Source organism: Gobius niger (assembly GCF_951799975.1).
Source record: "Gobius niger genome assembly, chromosome: 3".
In the NCBI taxonomy this organism is placed as follows: Eukaryota; Metazoa; Chordata; class Actinopteri; order Gobiiformes; family Gobiidae; genus Gobius; species Gobius niger.
Genome location: NC_136854.1, coordinates 41,171,855 through 41,189,614, shown reverse-complemented (window position 1 = coordinate 41,189,614; position 17,760 = coordinate 41,171,855). Strand labels below are relative to the sequence as shown.

The 17,760-nt window shown below is 39.1% G+C and overlaps 1 protein-coding gene across 1 annotated transcript in view; it reads left to right on the top strand.

Moving 5' to 3' along the window:
• Window positions 1–228: 228 nt before the first annotated feature.
• Window positions 229–17,760, top strand: part of LOC306960828 (large neutral amino acids transporter small subunit 3-like) — a gene marked incomplete at its 5' end in the record, with an annotated part of 32,610 nt that continues 15,078 nt past the window's right edge. The window contains 10 exons of the mRNA XM_079553406.1: window positions 229–382; window positions 3,108–3,291; window positions 4,800–4,855; window positions 4,939–5,015; window positions 12,320–12,412; window positions 13,631–13,764; window positions 13,839–13,981; window positions 14,956–15,096; window positions 15,186–15,221; window positions 16,901–17,033. Coding sequence (XP_079409532.1) covers window positions 229–382; window positions 3,108–3,291; window positions 4,800–4,855; window positions 4,939–5,015; window positions 12,320–12,412; window positions 13,631–13,764; window positions 13,839–13,981; window positions 14,956–15,096; window positions 15,186–15,221; window positions 16,901–17,033 — 1,151 coding nt within the window. The remainder of the gene's footprint in view (window positions 383–3,107; window positions 3,292–4,799; window positions 4,856–4,938; window positions 5,016–12,319; window positions 12,413–13,630; window positions 13,765–13,838; window positions 13,982–14,955; window positions 15,097–15,185; window positions 15,222–16,900; window positions 17,034–17,760) is intronic.

Below are 17,760 nucleotides of genomic sequence, written 5' to 3'. Positions count from 1 at the left end.
GCCGGAACTATGCGTGATGTCATCGGAAACGCATGTATAGGACCGTGCGTGCGCTCTTTTTCAGGGAATCTTTGACCTTCCCAGGAGCTCCATAACTTTTTTGGCTAAACGTCTTTTTTCAGCCTTGCTTTAGAAAGAAATTGCCACTTCATTGGTGTAAAACTATAATTAAAACAATTTAAGCCCCGTTTGTGCCCCTGTGGCTGAGCTTGTCGTCTCCGCAGCACCATGGCTCCCAGTCTGGCGCGGTCGTACCGGCGCCGCTGGTGGATGGCGGTGACTGCGATCGTGGAGAACCTGCTGTGCTCCGCGGTGCTGCTGGGCTGGGGCTCCCTGCTCATCATGCTGAAGAACGAGGGCTTCTACTCACACGTCTGCACAGGTAACGGCCACACATGGAGGAAACTAAACATCACAACGAGTCCTTTCCAACGTCAGTCAAATACGAGTGGACTTGAGTGTGGTCAAGTTTACGTTTAATCACATTCTCTGCTTCATGTTTCTTCTCCCACATGGACAAAGCAGTGAATCTAAATGATATGAGGCTCTTTTAAACTGTGCCACTGGAAGGTCACTTGTTTTTAGTCCCTTCTTTTCATTTTTATTTTGTTTTTATGAGTCAATATAAATAATTTCAGTCGTCGTTATAGTAAGTAAGTAAGTAAGTAAGTAAGTAATCTTTATTTATATAGCACCTTTCACAGGCAAAGGCCACAAAGTGCTTCTCAACACAGTAAAAGCAAAAATTACATGCAATATAAAAAGGGGTCACAACAACACAGAAATCATAGCAGCCCAAAAGTAGCTAATTAAAAGCTTGAACAGATAAATGTGTCTTAAGTTCGCATTTGAAAGAATCAACAGAGTCACCTCGAGTACGAAAACTTGTACGTGGAACCTTATTAACGTTATAGTTTCATTAAAGTGCATATTAGACACATTTGTTGTGAAAACATAATTAACACAATTATATTTAAGATTTTGCGAAACATTGTACTCAGCTTTCTTTAGTTGGACCATTTTTGTGTTGTTTATAGTTTCACTTCCTTATCGGACACTGACAGGAAGTGACATAGATAGAGGCAAATAGCAAAGGCGCCAAACCGCCTTTGCTATTTGCCCAATCCCGTCAGACCTCGGAAGCTAAGCAGGGAAGGGCCTGGTAGGACATGGATGGGAGACTGTTTGGGAAACACCAGGAAGCCTGGGCGAATGTAGTGAGTGAGTGAGTGATCGAAGGGGCCGATGGTGCAGACTGGTTGCCTCGCTTCCGTCAGTCTACTCCAGGGCAGCTGTGGCCACCATAGTAGCTTACCACCACCGAGTATGGAGTGAACGAATAGTGCAATGTAAAGCGTCTTTGAGTGTCCAGAAAAGCGCTATATTAAACCAATGCATTATTATTATTATTAAAAATCCTAAAGGGCCTATCTCACCAGCCTGGAGACTAGTTAAGTTGGAGACTCAAGTTTTTGCTAGTCACGAAGTTGTCTCCGAGACATCTTCGCCAGGTTTGATTGTAGCGGAGACCACCTGCTCCATGTGGTCTCCGCATGGTCTCCGAAAGGTCTACGCGGTCTCAAGCAGTTGCGTCGCGTTGTTGTCCTCAACCTGTGAGACTTTTCTGACTCCAAACGACTCTTTGAGATCTCCTTGGAATCCGACAGGTCTCGGAGACATTGTGGGGACGTCACAGAAACGTCTCACAGGTTGAGGACAACGAATAGTGTCGCAACGTTGCCACAGCTGCTCATGACCACGTAGACTTCACAGAGACCAGGCAAAGACCCAGCCGAAATCGAACCTGTTCATTTTCACTGAGACTACCTGGAGACTCGCCTTATTGCCAGGGGACATCTCAGAGGCATCTCCATGACCATCGGCAACTCTAGGGCTCAATCCGAAACCATCAAATTGTAGCCTCTAAGCACTAACACTAGCAACTAACTCCTTAACCTTTCATGGGTCGACTGTTAGATCTGTGCAGTTAGTGAACTAAACCTTTGGCAGAATTTGCACAATCCGTCCGTCCTTAAACAGGGGAAAGGGAAGTGACATCACCAACAGCTGTTTTTCTTCTTCTTTAAAGTTATTGGTGGAGTGCAGGCCAAACAAAAGTGCATGTCGCCCCCTAGTGTACAATGTCCAACAACAACATAGTGTCCAAACAAAGACATTTAAGGAGAAAAATAAATCCAAATGATCCAAACATTTCCCTTTAGTCTTATTTTATTTCAACAGCTGTTTTTTAAAGCTACAGCAGCAAATGATCCATGTGGCTTAAGTTTCTACTAAATGAAAACAAAAGCATTTAATCCGTTTACTGAGTTTCCTCTTTAACACTGACATGTGACTGAGCTGTGGGGACGACAACATGGATTTATCACTTTTATAAAGTTTGGCTTGAGCAGAATCTTACTTTTTAATTATTATTATTTTTATTATTAAATGTGCTCCTGTCAATCAACAGTGGTTGCGCATGAATCACTCGAGGGTGGGGGCGAGGGGGGTGGGGGGATTTGGCGCAATGGCTTGTGGGCCACTGCTCCTAATCACTGGTTAGTTAGCATCAGAGGTCCCTATGCTAAAGTGGCTATGATAGTTAGCACCAGAGGTCCCTATGCTAAAGTGGCCATGATAGTTAGCATCAGAGGTCCCTATGCTAAAGTGGCTATGATAGTTAGCATCAAGGCTCCTTTTCCTAACTACTTCCTAACTGAGTTACCAATTCGGAAGCAACTTGCCATGGCGGATGCTGACGCACATCCGGTTTGGCGTTAGAGCTCTTAGCAATCTGACCGTTTCGGAAGCAGCCTCGATTCCACCTATCTCTAAATAGTCTCCAGGCTGATGAGATAGGCCTTTGTAAGTGCTCATTCAGTCCGAGTTGCGGCGACTGGCAGTCTCCACAACTCTCTCGGTGAGATTTGCCCTTTAATGAGAATACTTACAGATGTACCGGTGCCACCAACCAAATATGTTACTCTGGAGCCCTGGACTGGAGGATTAACCCACATTGCCTTTGTTTAGGAGAGTCACGTGGGAAACCTCCACAGACACACGGAGATATGGAGAACCTATGTCTTTTAAAGTGTTTTTCCTTTCAGAGAACGACACGGCGCACTCTAACCACTCGGCCGTGGAGAGCGGAGAGTGGGCGAGTTGTGTGGAGCAGGAGGAGATCCTCAATTTAGGCTTCACCATCGGCTCGTTCCTCCTGAGCGCCGCCACCTTTCCTCTGGGCATTTTAATGGACAAGTTCGGGCCACGCCCCATCAGGCTGATCGGCAGGTGAGCTTTCAGATGTATTTATAGAAGCTTTACTGTACATTTTCATTACCGGACAGTGCAAACGTAAGGCGAGACACACGGCCGGTGAAAACAGGGGTCAATGTTGAGAGTTTTTCTTCCTAAATAGTTTTAATTCCAGACTTAACCGTCATAATGCTTATTCTCGTCACTTTTTCTCAACTTTCACACGGGCATTAATTCACAGATATTGATATATTTGGTGTCCACGTGCAGCATGAAAGGCAACCAAGATGATGCTGTAATCCAAAATATGGTCATTTCCTTTCTGAGAGACAGAAGCAGTATCCAGTCGAAATGGTTAATGAACATCTCCATCTAGGATTTTGGATTACAAGCGATCTCAAATTTGACAAACAAGTGGACTACGCCTGCCGAAAGGCGGCATCTCAAATGTTCCTCCTTCGTAGACTCTCCCTCTCTGTTAATGACAAGAATCTATTAACAAGACTGTATAAATGTTATATTCTACCTCATTTTGAATATGCATCACCTGTCTGGGCCGCTCTAAATGTCACACAAACTAACCGCTTGGAAAAACTCCAACGCCGAGCCATTAGGATCATACTACACTACTCCTACACGCAACCAGTTACAGATGGGGACTATGAAGAACTCAAACTGGCTCCTTTAAAACACAGGAGAAACTTTGCAGTTATGTGCTATGGCTACAAGCTGTTACGAGGATTACTACCAAAGGCTCTCCAGTCCCTATGTCCAACCATTAAAAGAACTCCTATTGAAACACGGAATAAAACACTTGTCCATCTGGGCATAGAGTTCCCCACGAGTCGAGCACTGGACCGATCTCCATTTCTATTTTCAACAAAGTTACTAAACAAAATTCCAGAACTGTGGGACTGTCCTACTTTGGACTGTTTTAAAAACAAATTATGGGACATTGATAAGAGGCTGATCTTTGTTTTTAATATTCATGAACCCAGCCGTCAATGCCTTTGGGCACGACGTTTCTACGTTAAAGTTGTAATTAAAAAAAAAAAAAAAAAAAAAAAAAAGCAGCTAAAGACGGGAGAAATAAACAGGCAAATGCAGATGTTACAAAACGTTAGGACCAGTTTTCTTCACACTCTTGCAACAACATCTCCACTTTAGTAGCTCCAAACTCAAGGCTTTTTCTTAAGAGTAGTTTGAAGGTTTTTTCTGAGAGATGTCTAATTCCTAGCCTGATTTATTGAGCTTTGAAAAAACAAAGCCACAAAGTCACTCCAAAATCTAATTTAAACCTGACCTGATTCACTTTTTTGATTTCGTCACTGAAAATACAGGCATTTGTGTAATCTTTTACAAAAGTAGACAAGCAATACATTTTCTTGTTTATATCAGTAATCTACAGAAACAGTTTCAAATCGATATCTCTAAAAAAGCAAATCCCTGTTCACCTGCAGCGTCCCGCCTTAATTTTCCAGGAGCAGCTACAAAATACATAAAGCTGAATGAAATGTAAAGGCTCTTTGCTTTCTGCCTTTCAGTTCGTGCTTTGCAGCGTCTTGTGCGATGATGGCGACTGCGGCGTACAAACCAGAAGGTAAATTATATTAATACAAAGAATACATGCATTATCCTCTTTGTTCTTGATAATTAAGCATTTCTCTTCTCATGTTTCCTCAGTGCTGTCCATACTCATCTTCCTCGCGGTTTCGTTCAACGGGTTCGGAGGAATCTGTCTGACCTTCACGTCGCTCACGGTAAGATTTAATTCATGAGGGGAATTTAACTTTGTATAAATGTGTTACAGTCTCCTCTGTGCTCTCAGCTCTGTAGTGATTTCATTCCTGCGCAATGTGATGTGATGACTCCAAGGTGCAAAGCCAAATAGTTTTGTAGTTTTGTAATGTACTGTTGGTGTGGCTCCATTCCTTTATGTTTATTGATTATCCTCTTAACTCCCGCCTGAACCGAGAGCATTTTCTCCAGTTCAGCTTTACCCCAAATCCTGTAGGCCAGTGTAACACCTCATTTGAAAGCTAAGACCTACAAAACTAAATTGATCTTTTTCCTCACATCATCAGATTTTTTTTCACTTTTTTTGTTGGACAGTCATCTCATTTTTGTCAAATTTTCGTCCAATTTTTTTTTCATTTTTTTGTCAATTTTTTCTCACTTTTTTGTCAATTTTTTTGTCAATTTTTGTCATTTTTTTGTACATTTTTTGTACATTTTTTGTCACTTTTTTCTCAATTTTTCTCAATTTTTCGTCAATTTTTTCTCACTTTTTTGTCAATTTTTTGTCCATTTTTGTCATTTTTTTGTAAATTTTTTGTAAATTTTTAGACACTTTTTCGTCAATTTTTTCTCGGTTTTTCGTCAATTTTTTCTCACTTTTTTGTCAAATTTTTGTCCATTTTTGTCATTTTTTTGTACATTTTTTGTACATTTTTTGTACATTTTTTGGTCATTTTTTGGTCATTTTTTTGTCAATTTTTTCGTCAATTTTTTCTCACATTTTGTGCATTTTTTGTCAAATTTTTCTCACTTTTTTGTCAAATTTTTTGTACATTTTTTGTCACTTTTTCGTCCATTTTTTCTCGGTTTTTCGTCAAATTTTTCTCACTTTTTTGTCAAATTTTTGTCAATTTTTGTCATTTTTTTGTACATTTTTTGTTCATTTTTTGTACATTTTTTTGTCACTTTTTTCTCAATTTTTCGTCACATTTTGTGCATTTTTCGTCAATTTTTTCTCATTTTTTTTGTCCAATTTTTGTCAATTTTTGTCATTTTTTTGTACATTTTTTTGTACATTTTTTGTTCATTTTTTGTACATTTTTTTGTCACTTTTTTCTCAATTTTTCGTCAATTTTTGCTCACATTTTGTGCATTTTTCGTCAATTTTTTCTCACTTTTTTGTCCAATTTTTGTCAATTTTTGTCATTTTTTAGTGTACATTTTTTGTCACTTTTTCGTCCATTTTTTCTCGGTTTTTCGTCAATTTTTTCTCACTTTTTTGTCAAATTTTTTGTCAATTTTTGTCATTTTTTGTCCATTTTTTGTCCATTTTTTTGTCACTTTTTTGTCCATTTTTTCTCAATTTTTCGTCAAATTTTTCTCAATTTTTTGTCAATTTTTTGTTACATTTTTCTCACTTTTTTGTTAATTTTTTGTCCATTTTTGTCATTTTTATGTAAATTTTTTGTAAATTTTTTGTCACTTTTTCATCCTTGTTTTCATCTCACTTTTGTTGCTATTTTCACACCTTTTTTCCAGGAGCTTTTGGATTGGGGTAAAGCTGGAGAAAATGTGCTCGGTTCAGGTGGGAGTTAAGGCGTTAAAAGGAGAAAGACTTAGAAGAGAAAGTTTGTCACTCTGCCTTTGTGAATGTACTGTGACGTTTCCAGCCTGACTGTCAGACAAAGCCCAGACGTTTTGCATAGGTTGCACTGAAGCATTAGGTTTTTCATGTAGGTGACGTCCAAGTCTGCCCCAGAGGATGAAGAAAGGAGCCGTTTGAAAAGCTTGTAATGATGGGAACTTGAAGTCTAACTGTTTAGGCATGTTTATTTATACAGTGCCTTTCGTACACAAGGCAACTCAATGCGACTTAACTCTTTAATGAGATCCAGTCATTTAACCTCTTAACTCCCGCCTGAACCGAGAGGATCTTTTTCCTCACGTCATCAGATTTTTTTTCTATCATTTTTTTGTTGGGTGTGCAACTCATTTTTGTAACTTTTTTGTCATTTTTTCGTCAGTTTTTATCACATTTTTGTCACATTTTTATTTTTTGGGTCATTGTTTTGTAATTTTTTGTCAATTTTTTGTCTTTTTTTGTGTCCATTTTTGTCACTTTTCTTTTTTTTCATTTTTTGTCATTTTTTTTCCATTTTTTCATCAATTTTTTTTAATCAATTTTTTTTGTCATTTTTTATCACATTTTTGTAATTTTTTGGGTCATTGTTTTGTAATTTTTTGTCAAATTTTGGTATTTTTTTGTCAAATTTTGTCACATTTTTTTGTCATTTTTTGTCAATTTTTTTTAATTTTTTCATCATTTTTTTCATCAATTTTTTGTCATTTTTTTGTCACATTTTTGCCACTTTTTCAGGAACAAGATTAAATATGATTGTAATGAATATTATCAATGCAAAGTCGACTAAATTTACTTGCAATTTTAGTCGACTAAAACTAGACTAAAATTGAAGATATTTTTTTGACTAAAACTGGACTAAAATCCTAAAACTAAATAAAAATATGTTGTCAAAATGAACACTGCTGTGCATCCCTTTAGAACGGGATATAGGTTGGAAGCTGAAGACAGATGTCAGTGTATGAGGTAACGTGACTCGATCCTTTTCGAAGTAACACTATAGTAACAGTACTTCTTACTTGGCTGGGCGAGAGCCTGTTTGAGCGTTGGAAAGCTGCGTGTCGATCTAAATATTGCCGCACCAATCAGAGGCCTGGGTCCGACACACACCTCCCCGTGATCCTGTGTCAGTTCCCAGCCTTATCTCAAACGCCTCTGTCCCGTCAAACAGACGCACATGACCTGGCCGCCGTCCCGGGACTCACACGGTCACCCCAGTCCACGGGATGAGCGGCTGTTCCGATTCATTTTGTCTTTGTTGATATAGGACGTTTATGCAACAAATAAGTTTCCACGTGGGAGGAAAATTTACTTTTAGTGTTTGTTGTAGCTGCAGTTTCCATGAGTGGCCAATTGCTTAAACCCACTGCATCAGAATAACAGGATCTCGAATGCTATAAGTTCATTTGTAAAGCAGAATTCATTCACATTTACACAGAGTAAAAAAGACCCCTCCTTTAAACCCTTAACTCCCACCTGAACCGAGCACTTTTTCTCCAGCTTTACCCCGATCTAAAAGCTTCTGAGAAAAAAGGTGTGAAAATAGCAACAAAACTGAGTGAAAACAAGGATGAAAATGTGAAAAAAGGGACAAAAAAGTGAGAAATATTTGACAAAAAAGTGTTAAGAATTTGATGAAAAAATGCGAATAATTTGACGAAAAAGTGACAAAAAGTGACCAAAAAAAATCGAAAATTTTGACGAAAAAGTGACAAAAAAGTCACGGAAATTTGACAATCTAATCTAAAAGCTTCTGGAAAAAAGGTGTGAAAATAGCAACAAAACTGAGACAAAAACAAGGATGAAAATGTGAAAAAAGGGACAAAAAAAGGGACGAAAAAGTGAGAAAAAATGGACAAAAATTAGACAAAAAATTTTGAAAAAAGTGATAAGAGTTTGATGAAAAAATGCAAATAATTTGACCAAAAAGTGACCAAAAAATGGACCAAAAAAATTTAAAAAATTGACGAAAAAGTGACAAAAAAGTCACGGAAATTTGACAATCTAATCTAAAAGCTTCTGGAAAAAAGGTGTGAAAATAGCAACAAAACTGAGACGAAAACAAGGATGAAAATGTGAAAAAAGGGACGGAAAAATTGATGAAAAATTGAGAAAAAAGGGACAAAAAAGTGATAAGAATTTGATGAAAAAATGCGAATAATTTGACAAAAAAGTGACAAAAAAATGGACCAAAAACATCGAAAAATTTGACGAAAAAGTCACGAAAAAGTCACGAAAATTTGACAAAAATGAGATGACTGCCCAACAAAAAAAGTGATGAAAAAAAATCTGATAATGTGAGGAGAAAGATCAATTTAGTTTTGTAGGTCTTAGCTTTCAAATGAGGTGTTACACTGGGCCTACAGGATTTGGGTAAAGCTGAACTGGAGAAAATGCTCTCGGTTCAGGCGGGAGTTAAGAGGTTTGCGGAAAGGCTCTGAGGTTCTTAAAGAGACAGAGGCCTATTTCAAGACATTCGCTACAGCCATTTTGAGAGAGACATTTTATACAAGGCAGTTATTCTAATTTACTGCATTTACAGACCAACAGAAGGTTTCGTCATCATTGTAGTGTGATATAGACTGGTGCTATGTGACTGAAAAAAGCAGAATACCCCCTCTTTAAGAACCTCTGAGCCTTTCCGACACGCCCCCTCCACACGCTGTCTGTGGCATCAGTCTCCAGGAGGTGGGGGCGTTCCTAGGAGGACTCAGGCAAACCTATCCCTAAAATGGCCGCCATCAGAGTTTTTACAGATTACTCAAAAATACGTGAATGTGCCAAGGCAACACTTCAGGCTTGTTTTCAATGAGGGAATGACAGAATAACATGATGTAAAGCTTGAAAAAGTCAATTTTGCATAAAAAAAGACATCGCTTAAGGCAGCTTTAAAGTCTTCCTCCTACCTCCTGCCTGAACCGAGCACATTTTCTCCAGTTCGGCTTCACCCAAATCTAACAGCTTCTCGACTGGAGAGCGACGGTGTAATGCCTCATTTGAAAGCTAAGACCTACCCAAGTGATTGTTTTTGTCCCTTTTTTGTTGCGTTTTCATCCTCGTTTTAGTCACTATTTTGATGCTATTTTAATTTCTACGCTTTTAGTTTTGGGTGAAGCCAAATTGGAGAAAATGTGCTCGGTTCAGGTGGGGGTTTAGGGGTTAAACGTCATTAAAAGTCATTAAAACAAATTATAACTGACATTGAATCTAACTTTTACCCAATTTATTGCTCAAAGGTTCCTCGCTGTGTCCGATTTCAAACGTCCTCCTCATTCCTCTGCTTGACGGAGCGTTTGCAGATCTTAAGAAGTTAGCCTGTTAAAAGCAAGTAAAGTAAACGAGCCGAGTAAAGCAACCATCCGAGTCTCATACCAAGGACTAAACAGCTGTGATGCCAGACTGAACCGCTGCTCTCCCCGTTTCTCCACGGGTAATTCTCGCATAACAGAGGCCTATTCATTTCTCTGCATATTTTCTCCGTTCAGCTGCAGACACTTCCTCCTTCTCTTCCTGGAGCAGAGGGAAATTCCACAAAGTTTTTGACCGGGCCCAAGTTTTTCCCCTCTCTTTCCAACACAATTGCTAGCTTCGAATTGCAAGTTTCTGTGTCAGTTTAGACGCGGTTTTAGTCCCGCCGGGGGTCAGTCCGGGTTTAGTCGAGCTTCTCCAGTGACACGTGCCGGGCCGGTGCTTGGCTTCCCTTCAGGTCGAGTCTAAACTTAGAGTCTGGAAGATTCACATGTGTTTCTGCCACAGACCGTTCTCACATGAACCGCGCACGGAAAGGTTAGAGAGAGGAGAGTTCTACGAATCGATCCAAACGGGGAGGACAGTGTGATGTAAGCATTTCCACGCAGCGCCTCTCGTTCCAAAACACAAAAGAGTCAGAGGGAGAGATATAATAAGACTTGGACCTCGTAACCGCCACCTGAACCGAGCACATGTTCTCAAGTGTGGCTTTGCCCAAATCAAAAAGCTTCATGAAGAAAGTGTCAAAATAGCAACAAAAACGAGGATGGAAAAGTGACCCCAAAAATGTGACAAAGATCTGACAAAGTGTGGCAGAAAAGTGATGAAAAAGTGATGAAAAATCCACAAAAAAGTGACAGAAAACGGATGAAAAGGTGACAAAAAAAGCGATGAAAATGCAACAAAAGTGTAAGAGATGAGTGATAAAAATGTGACACGGAAACGCGACAATAACGCCAGAAAAGAGAGACTAAAAAAGTGACAAAAGACGATGAAAAAAACACTCACCAAAAAATTCATTTTTTGTCATTTTTCGTCCATTTTTTTAAATCACATTTTTGTCACATTTTTGTCATTTAATCGTCATTTTTTTGTCAATTTTTTGTAATTTTTTTGTCAAATTTTTATCACATTTTTGTAATTTTTTTGTCACATTTTGTCACATTTTTGTCATTTTTTAGTCAAATTTTTGTCATTTTTTGTCATTTTTTTGTCACATTTTTATCACATTTTTGTCATTTTTTGTACATTTTTTGTCAAATTTTTATCACATTTTTGTAATTTTTTGTAATTTTTTTGTCACATTTTTGTCATTTTTTTGTAATTTTTTTTGTCATTTTTTCATAAATTTTTCATCACTTTTTTGTCACATTTTTGTCATTTTTTTGTCATTTTTTTTAATCATTTTTTGTCAATTTTTTATCACATTTTTGTCAAATTTTTTGTCATTTTTTTTGTCATTTTTTCATAAATTTTTCATCACTTTTTTGTCAATGTTTTCTCACTTTTTTGTCACATTTCCATCATTGTTTTCGTCTCAGTTTTGTTGCTATTTTCACAGCTTTTTCCCCCGAATCTTTTGGACTGGGGTAGAGCCAAGCTGGAGAAAATGTGCTCGGTTCAGGCGGGAGTTAAGAGGTTAATGATAACAATGTATACACTCCCAAACTTAAAGATTTTTTTTTTAATAAAAAGTTGATCACAAAAAAAAACCAAATGTGACAAAGATCTGACAAAGTGTTAGTGACAAAAGAGTGATGAAAATATGTGATGAAAACGCCAAATGCAAAATCCACAAAAGAGAGACTAAAAAAGTGACAAAAACCGATGAAAATGTGGCAAAATGTGACAAAAACAAACACAAAGCTATGGAAAAAAAGCTCGAAAAAGTGACGACAACGCGGCAACAATGCGAGGAAAATGATCGGTTCCGAATGAGGCGTTACTCTGGCCTATAGGCTCCGGCTGTAACCTTTTAGATTTGGTTAAATATGAACTTGGTTAAGCTATTAAAGGAACACACCACCATTTTCCATTCTGAGATATGTTCTTACCTGAGCTTAGACGAGTTGATGTGTACCTGTCTGGTCTTTGTGCCCGTGGAAGAGCTTGGTCGCTTCTAACTTCACCCCCGTTTGGAGCCATAGGAATACACTGGGAGAGGCCAAATGCTAACAACATCTTTAGTCGTATGGAAAAATGGTGGCCTGTTCCTTTAAGCCACAGCTGCCCTGGGTTTCGACTTGGGGAAATCTGTGCCATCGGCCTCTCCAACAACCGCCAACATCCAACCTCACAGCACCTGGTACCTCCCATCCCAGTCCTACTGCCAACTCAGAGATCAGATGGGGCTTCGTAAAGCTGCTGTGGTCGCCTCCTCCAAGACCTCCAACAGTCCGGTGATTTTAATGTTTCATGTGAGTTTTCTGTCCCCCACAGCTGCCCAATATGTTCGGCAACATCCGCTCCACCATCCTCTCCCTGATGATCGGCTCGTACGCTTCGTCTGCCGTCACTTTCCCCGGAGTCAAGGTATTTCCAAAACGTTTCTTTTTAGATCGCCAAACACTCTCTACAATTATGTTTATACAGTATATACAGTACAGTATATCATCTACAATCTCTGCATGGTGAACTCCTTCTAACAGAGCTGCACTGGTCACCATCTCCACCTCCTCCTCCTTCCTGCTGCAGCTTCCTCCGCTCCACAACAGTCTTTCACCATCTTCTAGTTTGTCCCTTTTTTGTTTCGTGAAGCTGTAGGGGCTCTTGGTGGCTCTTCAGTGTCTCAGAAGAGGAGATTTTCGCTTTTAACCCCTTAACTCCCATCTGAACCGAGCACAGTTTCTCCAGTTTATCTTTACCCCAGTCGAAAAACCTCCGGAAAAAAGCTGTGAAAATAGCGACAAAACTGAGACGAAAACAATGATGGAAATGGGACAAAAAAGTGGCGTTGGCAAACGAAAAATTGAGGAAAAAGTGGCAAAAATGTCACAAAAATGTCACAAGAAATTGACAAAAAATTGACAAAAAAATGTGACAAAAATGTGATAAAAAATGGCAACAATTTGATAAAATTTGACAAAAAAATGACAAAAATGTGACAAAAAAATGACAAAATGTGACAAAGAAATGGCAAAAATTTGATAAAAATTGACAAAAAATGGACAAAAATTTGATAAAAATGGCAATAATAAAAATTGACCAAAAAATGACAAAATGTGACAAAAAAATTGATAAAAATGGACAAAAAAAAGGACAAAAATGTGATAAAAATTTGACCAAAAAACTACAAAAATGTTACAAAAAAATTACAAAAATTTGACAAAATGTGACCCAAAAAAAATTGCAAAAAATTGATAAAAAATGACGAAAAAATTACAAAAATGTGACAAAAAATGACGTGAGAAAAAACATCCTCTCGGTTCAGGCGGGAGTTAAGAGGTTAATGGACAATCTGCTGTGACAAATCATTCATGTGCCAGAAATGTCTTAAAAGAATGATTTCCTTAAGAACCATGGCCGTCTGTAGCTACTGGCCTTCGATGGACCTGATTGCCTCAGTTCAGAATCAGAATAGGTTTTAATAACTAGGAATTTTCTTGCAAAATGTGGGACATGAAACATTTACCATAAAACTAGTAATACCTTAGTTATTCAGACGCACTCACATAAAGACACACATCTTTACTCCCGCTTTGTTGTTATTCCCTTCATGTGTTTGCCTCCCTCTGTCCCGTGACTCTGCAGTTGATCTACGATGCGGGCGTGCCCTTTACCGTCATCATGTGGGCCTGGACTGGAGTCGCTTCTCTGGCCTTCATCAACTGTTTCCTCAACTGGCCCCTGGAGTCCTTCCCGGCCCCTGAGGACATGCGATACACGTCAGTGAAAACAAAACAAGCCTAATATTTTTAAACTTTAAAACGCATTAACATCTGTCTTTCTGTGTGTGCAGTAAAAAGGTGAAGATGAGCAGCATCGTCACAAAGGACACAAACACGGGAGACATGCACTTCACTCCTGTCACCACGTTTGAGGAAACCGTGGGCTCCAGCAGCTCAGACCCGGACGGTCCAGACTCCCAGAGCTCCCCCCAGAGTAAGACCACGAGGTTTATATGAGTTTCAGCGCAAACACAACCTGTACAGAATAATTACGAAAAAAATGATGGAAATGTGACAAAAAAGTGACGAAAAATTGATGGGAAAAGTGGCAAAAGTGTCACAAAAATGTCACAAGAAATTGACCAAAAAATGACAAAAATGTGACAAAAATGTGACAAAAATTTGACAAAAAAATGGCAAAAATGTGATGAAAATTTGACAAAAATATTACAAAAATAGACAAAAAAATTACAGAAAATGTGACAAAAATGTGATGAAAAAATGACAGAAATGTGACAAAAATGTGATAAAAATTGACAAAAAATTGCAAAAACTTGGTAAAAAATTGACAAAAAATTACAAAAATGTGATAAAAATTTGACAAAAAAATTACAAAAATGTGATACAAATTTGACAAAAAATTACAAACATTTGACAAAAATTTGACAAAAATTGACAAAAAATGTGACAAAAATGTGATGAAAAATTGACGAAAAATTGACGAAAAATGGACGAAAAATGGACGAAAAATTTGACAAAAAAATGACAAAAAAATGACAAAAAAAACAAAAAAAAAATTGACAAAAATGTGATGAAAAATTGACGAAAAAATGACAAAAATGTGACAAAAAATTACAAAAAAGTTACAAAAATGAGTTGAACACCCAACAAAAAAATGATGACGTGACGAAAAAGATCCTCTCGGTTCAAGCGGGAGTTATATTTGGCTGCCTTTAGTCAACATCTCCATGGGGACGATCTGGAGACGTCCCGGCTCCCATTAACCTGACCTGTCCCTGTTTCAGAGCCTGGTGTCCTGTTTATTTGTGGTGACATTTTGCACGGTGTGGCTTTAATGGCCAGAATCACCCGGCCCGAGGATTTTACCCCATTGGGCATGTTTTTGGATTGATGAGGGAAACGAGGAGAGCATGTAAACTCAGCGGTGCGTGTCCTGTCCCTGTCCAGGTACGGTGCCTTTGTGCCGGTCCATCTGCTCGCCCATCCTGCTCTGGAGCCTCATCACCATGGCGATGACGCAGCTCAGGATCATCTTCTTCATGGGCGCCATGAACAAGATGATGGAGTTCCTCGTCACGCACGGAGACAGTGAGAGGCCGCGCTTTCTGCTCACACATTTCTCTTCCTTTTAGCATTTTTTTTACACTTTGTTGTTTTCTTTCTGTGATGTTTTTCAGCCTCTGAAGTCCTGAGGAAAGAGGCCGAGGCTCAAGGCAAGTTCAGATGAATAATGTTTGGACTACTTTTGTTTTGTGCTGCCCCGTTTAGACTTGGGCTGCGTCCGAAACCATCAAATTATAGCCTCTATGTCCTAACCTGAGCTCCTGATCCTTAACCTTTCATGGGGTCCACTGTTAGATCTCTATCTTACCTTAGCTTTGACGAGTTCTTTAGGACCTGTCTGGTCTTCACCCGTGCCTTCAGTCACGTAAACACAGCGCAGACGGCGTTAGCATTTAGCCTCTCCCTCTCTCCTCTATAGCTCCAAAACAGGTCAAGATAGAAGCTACCAAGCTCTTCCACGTTTTCCCTATTTAAACATGGTTACGTGAAGTGTTCCACTACAAAGTATAATTACACAAAATTAAACAATGTGGATTTTCTAAACGGATAAAAGGGGGAACTATATTGTAAGGCGTAATAATACCAGGAGTAATTTGGCATTTACAAGAAAACAAGAAGTACAACCTTCATTACTAAGAGTTACCACTGTTTCTAGAAGTACATACCTTGTAATTCTCACTATAGTATCCTTTAAGTACCACAATAAGTACCTAGAAGTACCACTATTATTACTAGAATCTACCACTGTAATTACCACCATAAGTACCATTTTAATTACCACCATAAGTATCACTGTAAGTACCACCATAAGTATCACCGTAAGTATCATTGTAAGTACCACCATAAGTATCACTGTAAGTACCACCATAAGTATCACCGTAAGTATCATTGTAAGTACCACCATAAGTATCATTGTAAGTACCACCATAAGTATCATCGTAAGTACCACCATAAGTATCACTGTAAGTACCACCATAAGTATCACTGTAAGTACCACCATAAGTATCACCGTAAGTATCATTGTAAGTACCACCATAAGTATCACTGTAAGTACCACCATAAGTATCACCATAAGTATCATTGTAAGTACCACCATAAGTATCATTGTAAGTACCACCATAAGTATCATTGTAAGTACCACCATAAGTATCACTGTAAGTACCACCATAAGTATCACCATAAGTATCATTGTAAGTACCACCATAAGTATCACTGTAAGTATCACTGTAAGTACCTAGAATTAAGTACCACCATAAGTACCATTGTAAGTATCACTGTAAGTATCACCATAGGTACCACTGTAAGTACCACTGTAAGTACCACCATAAGTATCATTGTAAGTACCACCATAAGTATCATTGTAAGTATCACTGTAAGTACCTAGAATTAAGTACCACCATAAGTACCATTGTAAGTATCACTGTAAGTATCACCGTAAGTACCACTGTAAGTACCACCATAAGTATCACCGTAAGTACCACTGTAAGTACCACCATAGGTACCACTGTAAGTACCACCATAAGTATCACCGTAAGTACCACTGTAATTACCACCATAAGTACCTAGAATTACCATTGTATCACTGTAAGCACCACCGCAAGTACCACGATAAGTATCTAAAACTACTTCTGTAAGTACCAAGGACTTTCCGGCCCGTCATGTAAAGTGTTACCGTATATAGTATTTAGGAGTTACGCTGGCAAAACCTAGAATGAGGTCGAGGTTCTGGGCCACAGTTTATGATCAGAATGTTGTCTGCCTAGTCCTGGCCTGTAAATCTTTGTTCTTCCCTGTGCTGCCCTCTGGTGGCCCGTCGCTGTCCCTGCAGTGAGTTTCTACTCCTCCGTGTTCGGGTCGATGCAGCTGCTGTGCCTGGTCACGTGTCCCCTGATCGGATACATCATGGACTGGAGGATGAAGGAGTGCGAGGAGGAGAACGCCGGCCCCGACGCGCTCACGAGGTAAAGGCCGCGTGTGCAAAAGCAAAAGTAGCTCTCGTAATTATTCTCCGAAGACCGGGCTAGTTCAACAAGAGGATAAGAATAGAATGAGAATATGATGATGAATAAATATTTTTTCGGACCATAAACAAAACATAAAACACGAAAAAGTCATAAAAAATATGAAAAACTGACAAAAATGGGTTTGAAACGCAATATAAAGATCCCCAAAAAGAGGCAACAAAAGAGTGACAAATAAAATCCAATGAGAATATGGCAACAATGCGAGGAAAAATATCCATTTCAGATCAGGTTTGTAGGTCTTCGCTTTCAAATTAGGCGTTAGACTGGTCTACTTTCAATAATCTAAGATTTTAGATTTGGGTAAAACTGAACTGGAGAAAATGCACTTGGTTAAGGCGGGGGTTAATGGGATGTGCTTCACGCAGCCCTCACAGGTCTCCTATGTTAGAATGCAGTTTTTAGACTTTAGCTCAGCATTCACACATACACAAACTGCTCCACCTGGGGATCCACACATCACTGTGGCTGCTGGACCTTCTGACGGGGAGACCACAGGCTGTACGTGTCCTCCAGAATCATCACACTGAACACGGGGGCTCCCCAAGGCTGTGCGCTGAGCCCCCTCCTGTTCGCTCTGCTGACCCATGACTGAGCTCCAAAGTACGACTCAAACCTCTTCATCAAGTTTGCAGACGACACAGTGGTGGGCTTCATCAGCAACAGA